Here is a 15,542-nt window from a genome sequence, read left to right on the forward strand (position 1 = left end):
TGATGTTTGGGTGACCTCCCTAATTCAGTTGTGAGCAGCATACACAGAGTCGTGGCAGAGGTCATTGGCTGCAGACTGGAATGGCCTGAGGCTTGATCTGAGACGCTCTGAGATTACGGAAGATGACAGATCTCAGTGCACTGTGTATTGGTGAAACTCAGTTCATGGACCATGCTCCTCCCTAAGTCCCTATAAGTCCTAATAGCTAATATCTTCCATGATGAGCCCTTTCATACTTGCTGCCACATGGATCTCTCTTCAATCCAACAAGAGAAGACCAAAGATCAATGAAAACAAGTTTTGAGTGAAAAAAGATATTGCCAAATATGGCAGATAGGTTCAGTTTTATAGTTAATAAACAGAGGCTGCAGGCAAAGATTATATTTTGAGTGTGATTTTCTTCTTTGAAAACAGTGAGCATAAAGGTTAATTATCTATCAGCAAACAAGGAGTCACAGGTCTTGGTCAACAGATTCTAAGTTGCAGAATACATGGTTAAGATAGATAATAATGTTGAGTCTTCCGACCACTATAGAGTTCAAAGATTTAAAATACTTTTATTATCAAAGAATGTACAAATTATACAACCTTGAGATTCGTCTGCTTACAGGCAGCCACAAAGCAAGAAACCCAAAAGAACCCAATTAGAGAAAAAAAAGAATAAAAATAAAAATGAAAGATCAACATCTGATATGCAAAAAGGAAAAAAAACACAAATCATGCAAACAATTAAAGTGATCAACAATCTGAACCAAAAATTGAATGCTCAGATCCAAATGCTGGAGTAGACCCAAAGCCTCATTTATCAGTTCATCATATTAGTAAGTTAATGCCAATAGTAGATTATTCTTTTTAAACTTTCACTTACCTTAAATTCCTTCTCAATATTGGCCAATACACTGAGCTCATTACTGAGCTCCAGAGCTGTAAGCACAGGATCCTCACTGGAGAGGGACAAGTAGGCAGGACTTGCTAAGCCTCTGTAGGCATTTATTCGAGATCTTGAATGGCTGAAGGAGTCCTTCAGTTGATTCTCAGTACACACTTGGCATTTGCAAAAATAATCATGTGGCCTGTTAATACGGGCTCCCCTCCTCAGTAAGATGTGAACAATTTCATAATCTTGGCAGTGCGCTGCCAGGATAATAGGAGTGACATCATGGGAAAACCTGGTACCATCTTCATCATAGGCATAAAAATCATTGAATTCTGGTTGATATTGCTCTGGGGTCAAAGTCAGTGCATGCTTAGTGGCAAATAACTTATGATTCAAGATGGCCTCAACTATTCGCACATATCCCTTACTGATGGCCAATAGTAAACCATCCCCAACACGAGAGAGATTGTCAACTTTCAACAAGAGTTCTATGATCTCCAAATGTTCATTTGCTACAGCCAACTGCAATGCATTCTGGCCCATGTAATCAACACAATTTACGTTGAGCGTCTCGGATTCCTCCAGCATCCTTCTGACCACAGGGACATTGCCATATTCAGCTGCATCTAGAAACCTCTCTTCTTCAGGCGTTAGGCTTGTGGACCTGTCATTAAACATGTAGGCAGGCCCCCGTAAAGCCTGCCTTCGTCCTTTCTGCAACGTCTGGTGCTGTGGCCACTCCGCAATGAAATGGCTGTTAAATACAAATGGAAAAATATTAGTTGCAGAAGGAGGATATATTTCTCTATCTTCTCTCAACATTGCCAAATAATAACAATAAATGCAAACTCTAAACTGACATTTCTCATTGAAATGCCATCAATACAAAACAAGTATCAAAATTGTTATCTATTTATTACTACTTAGTATACTAGCTATGAATTATACCAAGTTGGTACATCATGTTTATTTTTAATATGACCATAATCACTTATATACAAATAATGACTTTTCCACAACCTGCCCTGGTACCTTTATTCCAGATCTAACAAATTGCTGCTATTTCTCCTGGAAGTCATGCTAGTTCAGCAGTCAACAAGACTGCAGCTGCAAACCGCCCCATTGCTATCTGTAGTCTCAGTAGTCTACTCTACATATTGTTCACGTCTAAGACTTCCTTATATCCATGGCTTCTGTAAACCAATAAGCTGCAAATACAATAAATCAATCCTGATGAGAGGTCATATTAGCTCTATTTTTCTCTCCCCAAATGCTGACTGACCTGCTGAGTAGCTTCAACAATTTCTGTTATCAGATTTGCGTTCCAATTGCTTTCATGGTGGATTGCATGGAAACGGACTTTAGGCATCAAAGAGTTACTAGGCAGACAAGGGGACCATCTGGCAGGAGGTACAGAAGGACTGAAATTCCAAGACCTCATCAATCCTGAGCTTGCAGGACACCATACTTAGAATAGACTTCTAATGTGGGACAATGTCTACACAGGCAACAGCTAACCAAGACTCATTTACTAAAATCCATAACCTCCTCTCACCACAAATATAGCTTTACACTGCACACCTGTCTGCATTAAACTCCGTCTCCCATTTTCCAGGCTGGTCCTGATCATCCTGCAAGTTTTGAGAACCTTCCTTGCTGTTCAGTACACCCACAGTTTTGGTGCCAACCGCAAATCGGAGGATCCAGTTTAACACATTATCACCTATATTGATGATTTAGATGATAAACATTAATGGACTAAGTGCCAGTTCCTGCGGCACACCACTAGTCACAGGCCTCCAGTCAAAGAATCACCCATCTACTACCATTCTGATTTCTGCAATTAAGTTAATGCTGAATCCTATTTACTGCTTCATCGGAATGCCAAATAACTTAACCTTCTGGACCACCCACTCTTGCAGACAAGTCCACAAAGACAATGTCTACAAACCTTTCATCATTAATCTTGAGACAGTACAATAAAAATAAATGAATCACGTGCTACTGAAACGTGATGTGACTATATAGAATTCTAGAAGGTGTTGTTCACTGAAGGTGAGCTGAAAGAACCAAATTCTATGAATACATCTTGGAGACTATATTTAGATTTAGATTATGAAGACACGCAGTCCTCTTTTATTGTCATTTAGTAATGCATGCATTAAGAAATGATACAATATTTCCTCCGGTGTGATATCACAAAACACAGGACAGACAAAAACTGAAGAAAACTAACAAAACCACATAATTATAACATATAGTTACAACAGTGCAACAATGCCATAACTTGATGAAGAAGTCCATGAGCACAGTAAAAGTTCAAAATCTCTCAAACGTCCCACATCTCACGCAGACGGGAGAAGGAAGAAAAACTCTCCCTGCCATACCCAACCACGGTCCGACTCTGAGTCATCTGAAAACTTCGAGCTCTGATCAGCTCTCCGACACCAAGTACTGAGCAACATCACTATCCAAACGATTCGACCTCCTTCTCAGTCGCCAACAGCAGGCAAAGCCAGGGATTTTGAGGCCTATGCTCCGAAAGATTCCGGACCGCACAGTAACGACAGCAGCGAACAAGCGTTTCAGAAATTTTTCCAGATGTTCCTCTGTGCTTTCACGTCCATCTTCATCAAATCAGAATTGTCCACGGCCCTATTTAACAGATACAATATCATTTTTCATCGGAGGGCTGCCCACGTGCGGCACGCTGTTTCTCTTCTCCTCCGGCCTTTAGACAAATGCCATAGCTATATTGGAAATAGTAGAGTACATCAGATAGGACTGGTTTTGCTACATCATAGCAGGATCAAAATTATTTCATCCATCAATGGTTTCAGTAGCCCAACTTGCACATGAAGCAGTTATCAACAGAAGTCAGGCCCACCACTAACAGAAGCATGAAAGATTTCCCAGTATGAAGCCAACGGAGATACTGAAGTCAAAGTTCATATCACAACTAAACCAGGGATATCAGAAGACAGTGGTAATTGGGCACTCAGCAGGGGAGCAGGAGTTATATAAAGAAAAAGTCTTGCCTGAGAGAATCAGATGTGGAAATAAAGGAGGGTACAGCACTATCCTTATAAAGCCAGAACCTCACAGCTGAGCAAGTGTTAAACACTGAGCTGGAGTCACTAAACAGCAGCCCAATATAAATATTAGTACTATCCAGGTGATGCAAGACTGCACGAAAAGCCAATGAGATTGCATCCACTGTAGACCTATTGTGGTGATAGGCAAGTTGCAGTGGGTCTAGGTCCTTGCTTAGGCAGGAGTTAATTGTAGCCATAACCAAATCTCTTGAAGCACTTCATCACCTTAGATGTGAGTGGTACTCGACAATAGTCGTAAAGGCAGCTCATCCTGCTCTTCTTGGGCAGTAGTATGACTACTGCCCTTTTGAAGCAGGTGGGAACTTCCAGTTGTAGCAATGAGAGTTTGAAAATGGCTTTGAACACCCCCACTAGTTGGTTGTCATGGGCTTTCAGAGGCCTACCAGGTACACCAGTGGGGCCTGTCACTTTGCCAGGTTCACCTCCTTGAAAGATGTCCTGATGTCAGCCTCCAAAACAGAGATCACAGGATCACCAAGTGCTGCAGGGATCCTCATAGCTGTGGTTTTATTCTGCCTTTCAAAGCCAGCCTAGGATGTAAACCTCTTCTGGGAGTGAAGTATTGCTGCCATTCATGTTGTTAGGTTTCACTTTGTAGGAAGTAATAGTCTGCAAACCCTACCCAGAGTTGATGTGCATTAGATTTCATCTCTATCCTCAGTCAAAATTGTTCTTTTGCTCTCGAGTTAGCCCTCCGCAAGTCGTACCGGGCCTTCTTGTACAGTCCTGGATCACCAGACTTAAATGCCACAGATCTAGCCATCAGTAGACCACAAATCTGGTTCAGATATGCATGATACATTTTCATAGACGTACACTCATCCACACAGGCTTTAATGAGGGAGGGAGGGGAGGGAACATCGATTCAGACCATGAGAGGCCTGCGTCGGGCATTTTCACGCCTTACAAGGCACAGATTGGAAGTCTGTGTGGGGCGCCACTCCTCGCACAGACTAGATCAATGTGTGATTAAGTGCCTTGCTCAAGGACATAAACACGCTGCCACAGCTGAGGTTCGAACTAGCGACCTTGAGATAACTAGACAAACGCCTTAACCACTTGACCATGTGCCCAACACAAATTTAATGAAGTCAGTGTCAACTGTGGCATATTCATTCATTTTCAAAGATGAATCCCTGGATACTGTCCAGTCCACTGACTCAAAACTCCTTTCGCCTCCTTTGTCCATACCTTCTTGGTCCTCTCTACTGGAGCTCCAGTCTTCAGACTCTGAGTAGAAGTACAGCTAGGGGTCATCAGACTTTCCAAAGTGTAAGCATGGGATGTCACAGTAAGCACTCATGATGGCATTTTCACAGTGGTCCAGTATGGTAGAACCAGAGGAGCCAAAAGTAATATGTTGGTGATAATTATTTAGACACTTTTTCCAAGATGGCCTGGTTAAAATCCCCCCCAAGATTATGGGGAAGGCATCAGACAGTGCCGTTTCATGCCTGTCGGTTATATCGCTCTGTCTGTCTTGCACCTTTTTGACATGGGCCCGAGATGGAATGTACACCGTTACCAAGATGATGGCTGAGAAATGGACAGCCCTTGAATGCTAGAGGTTTTTGGTTCAAGTGAGCAGAATTGAGACAGAACCACCACATTTGTGCATAATGAGGAGTTAATTATAAAGTATACTCCACCTCCTCTACCTTTAAAAGACAGCATAGTAAATAGGTGATCCACCACTTGCTTTTTGTATTTACATACTGGACATTTGAGACTTTCTACATCTCAACTCCTAGTCTGGAAAGAAAAATGTGAGTAATGGTGATAGTCATGAAGACATGTGGCCACTAGGGCCAGTGCAAAATGGACACCTGGGACTGCTGATATTTGTTACCACTTGATATGCCTTTCTGGAAGTACTGCTTCAGCCCTCTTGAGTATTCCAGACATTTTAATATTAGATTTATCCTAACTCAGTGTCATATCAATGTAATTACTTTATAAGAGGATGGAGATTTTGCAAGATGGTGGTGCAGTGAAAGGTCTGCTTTGCTGAGCTCAGCACTGCAACACTGATAATTTCACATATAAACCTATCCGTTTCAACTTTTTTTTAAATGCCCAAGGGTCGGATTTAATAACATGAACATTGATGAGTATTTTTTTTTAAGCTGCTTCAACACCTTGCCATCAAAAAGTACTAAAAAGGCAGCCAAGATGGACTACACAGAGCACTCGCCAGGGGCTGAGGAGCTAGCTGCTGCTAGCTATGCTAACATGTTGGACCCTGCTTTTCATCCAGTAACTCAGGAAGTTACGGAGAACATTTCCAAAACGATGGACGAGAAGCTGGGTCCACTCTCTCTAACACTCCAGAACCACACATTGGAGCGTAAAAATCTTGATACAAGAACGACCGAGGCTGAGGGCCGAGTCTCCGTGGTAGAAACTGTAACTGATCGAGCCCAAAGCCGCATCTGGGTCTGGAAAAGCAAGTTCAAAGCCTGTCTGACCATATCGATGATCTTGAGAATAGAGGTAGGAGAAAGAATATACAGATCATCAGTCTACCTGAAGGTACAGAAGGCAGACAGCCAGCAAAGCTTTTTGAGGGCTGGCTGCCTAATTTCCTTGATTTGGAAACCAAGGCTGGACGCATTAAAGTGGAAAGACCTCATTGTACGTTGGCTCCAAAACCCGTCCTAGACCAACACCTTCGACCTGTCCTCGTGAGGTTCCATAATTTCGGTGATAAGCAAAGAGTGATGGAGGCTTCGAGGCACTGCGGGACTGATGCCCAGGCTTTAATATATGAGGGATCCAGGCTTCTGTGTTTTCAGGATTTCTCGGCAGCAGTTATTTGGAAGCGCAAGGAATTCGACCAGGTAAAGAAGCCGCTGAGAGAATCCAGAATCCAGTACTTTATGCTGTACCCAGCAGCGCTGGAAATCACCTACAACGGGGCCACCAAGATATTTGATTCTCCTGACAAAGTTAAAAACTTTTGTGGACACGTTGGGATGAAGAATGTATATATTGTGTAGCCCTGGTTATAGACAATAACGTGCTCGATGGTCGCTTTATTTTACCTTTTCTTTACTCAACGGCAAAATATCTTATAGGATGGGTAACGTGTTTGTTTTTATTAATACGGTTTCATTATTTGTTTAAATTAGCAGTGCTGCTCCAGCCTGAAGGAGCTTAAACACGATGGTAACAAATCGGTGGATTGATAAATTACGCCCTGTTTTTATCTTTGACTGTGTTAAAAGCCATATTGGCAGTGGGGCAGAATATGGGGTGCTAGAAGGTTCAGATATCCCCTTTAAGTGTGGGGTAAGTCCTCTTGTTCAGCGCTGTTGGCACTTTGTTCTTTTTTGTGTGTTTTTTTTCTTATTTACTTATTGCTGCTCAGCTGATCTTAAGTCGGGTTTCTTATCCTCCGGAGTCAAATGATTGTTATAAAGGGTTATGACCAGTAATATATTAAAATTGTGCACTTGGAACATTAAGGGGAGTCATTCACTTTGTGAGAAGATGCAATAATGGACTCCTGGCACACACACACACACCTCAACAGATGGCAACTAAAAAGTCATAAAGGAGGAAAAGATGGAATATGAAGGCAAGCTTGCCAATAATATTATAGCAGATACCAAAAGTTTCTTCAGATACATAGAGTAAAAGAGAGCTGAAATTAAGATATTGGACCACTGTAAAATTATGCTGGAGAGGTAGTAATAGACAAAGAAATGGTAGACGAGCTGAATAAGCATTTTGCATTGATCTTCACTGTGGAAGACACTAGCAGTATGCTGGAGGTTTAAGAATGTCAGAGGGCAGAAGTGAGTGAGGTTGCCATTACTAGGGAGAAGTGCTTGAGAAGCTGAAAGGTCTGAAGTTAGACAAGTCACTTGGACCAGATGGTCGACAAGCCGAGGTTTTGAAAATGGTGGCATTTAATGGTTCAATGATTCATTTATTATCAAAGTATACAACTCTGAAATTCTTCAATTCTCTGGGAAGCCATGCAACCAAGAAAGAAATGAAAGGTAACATGATCATCCCCAAATCCTACCTCCCTGCAAAAAAAAACTAAAATGGAACAGGCACATTGACCCTCACGATGCCTCTGCCTCCTGGAATCCTCCCGGAGACCACAAAGCACGGAAGCATTAGTAAATTCCTTTCAAGAGCTAATGGATTCTGGCATTGTTCCAGAGGACTGGAAAATTGTAAATGTCACTCCACTCTTCAGGGAGAGAGGCAGAAGAAAGGAAATTACAGGCCAGTTAGTGTGACCTCAGTGGTTGAGAACATGATGGATTTGATTGTTAAAGATGTGATTTCAGGATGCTTGGAGGCACAGGGGCCAAAGTCAGCGTGATTTCCTTAAGGAAAATCTTTGTCTGACAAATCTATTGGAATTCTTTGAAGAAATAACTAGGTTAGATAAAGGAGAATTGGCGTATGTTGTGTGCTGGGATTTTCATAGGGCCTTTGACAGTTCCACACACATGAGGCTGCCTAGCAAGTTAAGATCCTATGGTATTACAGGAAGGATGAAGAAGAAAGCCCATAACTCCAAGTGGAGTCATCGGGACGCAGTCGTGACGACGTTTTTTTTTAGCAGGCTTTCTTATTTTTACGAGGCTGAGTTGCTAGCTCGACGCTCAACCCAGCACAGATGGAAAGCGTGCAAGGGAGCCAGCTGGATTTGAACTCGGGAGCCTTCACTCCGAAGTCCGTCACTGATGCCACCACGCCACCAGCCAGCCATTACAGGAAAGATACTAGCATGGAAAGAGCATTGGCTCATTGGCAGGAGGCGAAGAGTGGGAATAAAGAAAGTGTTTTTGGATTAGCTGTCAGTGACTATTGGTGTTCCACAGGGGTCTGTGTTGGGACCACTTCTTTCTACCCGATAGGTCCATGACTTGGATGAAGGAATTGATGGCTTTCGGGCCAAGTTTGCGGACGATGCGAAGATAGGTTGAGGGGCAGGTAATGTTGAGGAAACAGACAGGCTACAGAAGAGCTTAGGCAGGTTAGGAGAATGGGCAAAGAAGTGGCAGATGGAATGCAGTGTCAGGAAGTGTATGGTCATGCACTTAGAAGAAATGAAAGGATTGACCATTTTCAAAATGGAGAAAAAATTCAAAAATGGATTTGGAAATCCTTGTGCAGAATTCCCTAAAGGTTAATTTGCAGATTGAATCAGTGGGCAGGAAGGCAAATGCAAAGTTAGGATTCATTTCAAGAGGATTGGAATACAAAAACAAGAATGTAATGATGAGCCTTTATAAGGCACTGGTGAGGCTTCACTTGTCATATTGTGAGAGTTTTGGGCTCCTTATCTAAGAAAAGATGTGCTTACATTGGAGAGGGTCCAAAGGAGATTCATGGGAATGACTCTGGGATTGATAGGCTTATCATATGAGGAGTGTTGGATGATTCTGGGCCCGTACTCACAGGAATTCAGAAGAATGCAGGGGTGAGGGACCTCAATGAACCGTATCGAATGTTGAAAGGCTTCGACTGAGTGGATTTGGAGAAGATGTTTCCTATGCTGGGAGAGTCCAAGACCAGAGGACACAGCCTCAGAATAGAGGGACATCCATCTAGAATGGAAACAAGGAGGAATTTCTTTAGCCGGAGTGGTGAATCTGTGGAATTTGTTGCCATAGGCGGCTGTGGAGGCCAGGTCATTTGTGTGTATTTAAGGCAGAGGTTGATGGATTATTGATTACTCAGGGTATGAAGGGATATGGGGAGATTGGGGGCAAGAGGGAAATGAAAAGCTATGGTGAAATAGCAGAGTAGGCCACATGGCTCAATTCTGCTCCTTTATCTTATGATTTTAAGAATTCCTTAAGAATACAAGTACATTCAAAATAAATTGTCAAGCAAGATTTGTGCAAAAAACCAACAAAAATAATACATATTTTTTTAAAAACTGATATCCCTGTCTCGTGACTGCTGAATGGAGAAAGCTGTGTACTATAAACAGAAATATGTAACCTAGCAATCAACACATCAAATCAAATCTCTTACAGTCCTGCAATAGTGAATTGAAAGGTGTTCTTAAGGCCAATTAAACAGATAATGGAAAGAAAAGGTTCTATGATCAACACAAGAAATTGTGCAGATGCTGGCAATCCGGAGTAACACTACAAAATGCTGCAGGCACACAGCAGGCCAGACAGCATCTATGGAAAGGAATAAACAGTCGGTTTAGGCCATCAGGTTCTATAATGGTCTCTGTGATCACAATGGTGAAGTTCAGTATCACAGCACACGTGCCAGTAGGGCGAGTTGCTTCAACTTCCCCCTTCCTCTCCATCACAGAAGCCAGACTTCAGCCACTTGGACTTATGTCACAAATGGAGAAGCAGCTGAGCACACTGGATGCAACAGAGACTATGGACTCCAACAATGTCCCTGCTGGGGCATTGAGAACTTGAGCTGCAGAACTACAGCTAGCTCTGGCTCTCTAATCAAACACTTCCAACTCAATAGCATACCTGGAATCCATCTGACATGTTGGAAGTTTGCCCAAACCAAGTTCCGTCACCTGCCCACAAAAGGCAAGACAAATCTAATCCGGCCATTTGATGCCCTATGACTGTAATCTCAACCATCAGGAAAGTGGAGACCACATTGTCATGAATGCACAGTTGCTTTTACCAGGAGTATTCAACACTAGATCTCCTTGCCAATCATGGATAAAAATGCTGGATTACACAGGTGAAAACAGTTAATCAAGTTTGATCAAGTGTGGCTTTTATTTCCAGCACAAAGGAAAACAAGTGAGATTGTTGGCATGCCAAGATCTCTTTTGTAGTAATATCCACACTTAATGACCTTAAGGTGCTTAATTACAATCTCAATAATGCTTGCACTGGATTTAATTTATGTGCAAACCTTCCAATAACAAAATAAGACATGTCTAAGTACAATTTGACCTGAACAGTATCCAAGTTTTTCTAAGTGCCATGTAGTATCTATACCATAGATGCATGGCACTGAATGCATCCCAACTGAAGGAGCTGGTCAGAAAGGTGGTCTCTTGTGGCACACATCCTGATGCCTGAAGGCCTAATGACCATCTTCCGGTTTTCTAATCCCAGACAAGTGTTATTTTGGCAATATTCAAGTCCAAATCCATCCAGTACAGAACACTAAGCATTCACTCCCTGATTCACCACGCTCTGTGACAACAAGATGCAGTATGGTAATTCAGGCATCCCACCCTGCAAAAACTCATTTCAGGGAGGTAGCACCGCCACCCCCCACCCCCGACCTCCAAGGGTGTATGTAATACTTTGTTTAGTGATTTTGTCTAATCTGTAAACCAAGTTGGGTATATGCAGCAAATGTGACATTAAAATATGTACTTATATTATATTATATTATCATGTTTATTCTATTACAACTTTAAGTCTACAGGGAGTTTGGCCTCATCACGTAGGACATCAATAGCATAGCTCCTTAGCAGCGAGCCAGCTAGTTTAAATAATGTTAGTTATGCTGTAATGACACATGTTAAACTCACCTCAACATGTCTTTTACATTTTAACCCACCATGGGCAATAGAAAAGTCACTGTTGCAAACAGTGCAGCAAGCAACCCTGTCATTATTTTTGAGGTCGACTGTAAAGCCCGCCCACAGAGAAAACTGATAGGTCTACTTAGCAGGGGCCCCCAACATTTTTTTACACCGCCGACCGGTTTAATATTGACAATATTCTTGCGGACCGGCCGACCGGGAGGAGGGGGTGTTGATCACGACCGGAATATAGGTGATAATTCAATAGCATCATAACATTTTAAGTAACGTTTGGATATTAAACACACAGCGCATATTTTCCCTGTATGAACATATAAAATCATTGCAACACACCAATATCGCTGAATCAGTGCGAGCCCTGGGCTTGTTTCCCGGCAACAAGTTGGTTCCATCGAGGGGTGAGGGGAGACAGCAATACTCGAAGGGGGTTCCTTATGTCCAGTCTATTCTGCAATTTAGTTTTCGTTGCATTCATTGCAGAAAACTCCGCTTCGCAGCGATATGATGTTGGAAATGGAAGTAACGTTTTCAGTGCTTTCGTGGCTATTTCAGGATATCTAGCCTTGACTTTGATCCAGAATGCCGGCAGAGATGATATGTCAAACAAACTTTTCAGCCCACCGTCATTTACAAGCTCAAGGAGTTGATCTCCTTCCTGCACTGACATAGATGATGCGCGGGTAACGACCTCGCGTGCGTTCAAGTTCAACAGTGGGCGTAACAGGGAATGAGGAAAGGTGCAAATGACTCATATCTTTTCATATCGCCAAATCATATTGTTTCCTCACGGCCTGGTGGTTGGGGACCACTCTTAGCACGAAGAGAGACCAATCAGGATGCTCGCTCTCCCTCTCCCACTCAAAAAAATCTATTTCCGGAAGTCAGGGAGCCACTATCGATATGCAGGAGACTCCCGGATCTTCTGGGAGAAGTGGGATGTGTGGGTAATTTCAAACAAACTCTGCTGCCTTAAAAGAAGTGAGGGAGGCACACGAGAGCATCTGCAAGCTCACCTCCTTCTCACGCGCAATTCTGACTTTGACATTAACTGAAAGCCCGCATCATCAAATGTCGTAATCACGTATATCCTTGAAAACATCAAATGTACAAATAGAAGACAGCCTATTCCAATTTCTAGTTTATCACTTTATATTACAGCAATGCAGAAAACCACACAAATTGTTTTAGAACAATACTGTAGTGTATTACATACAAAATGCTGGAGGAACTCAGCAGGTCAGGCAGCATCTATGGAAAGGAATAAACAGTCCACATTTCGGGCTAAGACCCTTCTTCACAACTGGAAAGAAAGAGGAGTCAGAATTAGAAGGTGGAGGTAGAAAAGGAAGAAATACAAGGTGACAGATGAAACCAGAAGGGGAGGAGGGTGAAGATAAAGAGCTGGGAAGTTGATTGGTGAAAGAGATAGAGGGGGTGGGGAAGGAGGAAATCTGATAGGAGGATAGAAAACTGGAAGAAGAAAGAAGCACCAGAGGAAGGTGATAAGGTGAGAGGGGAGAAATAGGAATGGGGAATAGTGAAGGGGGGAGGGGAGCAATTACTGGAAGTTAAAGAAATCGAGATGTTCATGCCATCATGTTGGAGCTACCAGACGGAATACAAGGTGTTACTCCCAACCGGAGTGTGGCCTCATCACAGCAGTAAAGGAGGCCATGGACTGGCATGTTGGAACGGGAGTGAAAAGCAGAATGGAAATGGAAGGCTACCCGGAGATTCCGCTTTTTCTGGTGGATGGAGCATAGGTGCTCGGTGAAGCTTTCTCCTGAGCTACATTGGGTCTCATCGATTTTCAGGCCACACAGGGAGCACTGGATAAAATAGATGATCCCAACAGATTTACAAAGTGCCACTTCACCTGGAAGGACTGTTTGAGGCAATCACCCCAACAGACTCACAGGTGAAGTGTCACCTCAACTGGAAGGAATGTTGAGGGCTCCAAGAACTGAAAGGTATTAGATTATTTTCATGTTCTATTTGCAGTATTTAAGGCAACTTTCTGCAACATGCATCAAGAAATTATTAATCGATTATTTTTACTTTAAAGAAATCCAGAAAGGAATTCTAGTAGGATTGCTAAAGGGCAGTGAGCCAAGAGTGTGTAACTATAATTCACCAAGTTAGTTTGAATAAATTACTGTCCCCGTGATTTATTGGTCAATGTGATGATGGTTCTGGAACCCATGGTCAAACATTTTGTACCAAATAATCAGTTCAAGCATTCAATCCGTTCTTAAGGTGCTGATTAATGAATGTTCAATTTTGTCAGTTCTTCAAAATAATTTCAACAAATTAATATTTCTGATCAGTGTTCACTGACGGAAGGCAAGTTTGGCTTCAAGCGATTTTGTAGAAAAGGTTAGAGGACCAGCAGCTGGCTTTACATCTGACCTATTTTCTATTTCTTTTGACACCAATGCTGACTCTCCTCAAACTTGTTTCAGGTAAAATCTTAATTACCTTTATTTTCTCCAGCATTTGTCCAATCTTGAAGGGCTTTCATAGCTACTTCGTACAAGGAAGAAATGAGATTTGGATACAGAACTAAGCTTTTCAGTAACATGCTTCAAATGATGTTGTATTTTCACAATTAAACCTTGCTTGAAATGATTTGATTCTTCTCAGTCCTCATTTACAATCAGGGATTTTTTGAACTGATCAGTGTGAGGGAGATACAGCTTCAGGAATGAAGATGGCCATTGAGCAGTCACATGCTATGCACTGTCACGCTGCAACTTCAGACCCAAGCACAGGATCACAGATTCAGAAGGGTTAAACAAAACTAGGAGTTTTATTACCAAAAAAGATAAAGGAGAACAGTAGAACTTACAAGGTCTTTAATAACTCAGCCAGAACTTAATTAGGTAAGAATCAGAACAACAGAGGAGGGGTTAGCACAGCCCATTTAAATGCACTCCAGAGTACAAAAGAATCTGTACCCAGCTGATAAACATCACACTAATTACATTAACAAATGACTATTCTAGTAAGAGACAGAAGTCCGAGGATACTTGATTGGACACCTGTAAAGTCTCAGAGATTTAATTCAAAGTAATCAAGGATAATTGCAACTTAAATGTAAACTAGGCAAGACCTAATAATTACAAAACAAAACCAGAAGTGCAACAATACAGATAATGATCATTAATAAAATGCAGAGAATAGCAAAAAAAAGGCGAACACAGTCAGAGACCTCAGAATACTCTACCGACAATCAAGGAAGTGACAGAACCCCTCTCACTATGGCTGGCACCTGACGACCCAGGATTATCTAGATGCGAATGATGGAATTCTGAAATAAGGTCAGGATCTAAAATATCCCTGGAAGGAATCCAACATTGTTCCTGTCCTCCTGATCATAGCCTTCCCAGTCTACCAAGTATTGTAGTTGTGTCCTTAATTTCCACAAATTAAGCAATCTGTGGACTGTAAAGACAGTTTCACCGTCTATGATCCTTGGTGGGGGTGGGGGTGGGGGTGGGGGTGGTGGCTTGGGAATCAGGGCCAGAGGGCTACAAAGTAAAGGTTTATTACCAGGTTAATTTTCCTAATAATTTTTAAATGACAGATAAAGTGAAAGGCTATTCTAGTTTGAGCAGAAGATCTTCAGTTGAAAACCAGACCCATTGACCAATATAAAAAGAGGAACCCAGCCACCTCTTTCTGTTGGCCTTGACCTGTTGACAGGACTAACTCTCTTCGGCCTTGAGCCACCTTTACTTGCCCCTCTGAACAAATTGTTCAGCTGAGGGAACACCAACCTCTGCCTCCTGATCAGGGAAGAGAGGAAGTTGAAACCAAAATTGACATTCACACAGAGGCATACCCAATGATGAATGTTAAAATGATTTTCTGAGAACCCAATGGTCACTCCAAGAGGGTGGATTACTGGACATTAGGCAGCAAAGGGTTTGTTCCAGTTCCTGGTTCCTCCTCTCAGTCTGTCCATTAGTTTGAGGATGGAAGCATGAGGAAGGACTAGAGGTAGCCCAGATCAACTTGCAAA

General features: G+C 42.2%; 1 protein-coding gene across 1 annotated transcript in view; it reads right to left on the minus strand.

The window, feature by feature from the left end:
* Positions 1-15,542, minus strand: part of LOC140200763 (short transient receptor potential channel 6-like) — a 121,557-nt gene that overhangs the window by 80,358 nt on the left and 25,657 nt on the right. Inside the window, exon 2 of the mRNA XM_072264363.1 lies at positions 869-1,631. Coding sequence (XP_072120464.1) covers positions 869-1,631 — 763 coding nt within the window. The remainder of the gene's footprint in view (positions 1-868; positions 1,632-15,542) is intronic.

This window comes from Mobula birostris, chromosome 7 (genome assembly GCF_030028105.1).
Source record: "Mobula birostris isolate sMobBir1 chromosome 7, sMobBir1.hap1, whole genome shotgun sequence".
Classification (NCBI taxonomy): Eukaryota; Metazoa; Chordata; class Chondrichthyes; order Myliobatiformes; family Myliobatidae; genus Mobula; species Mobula birostris.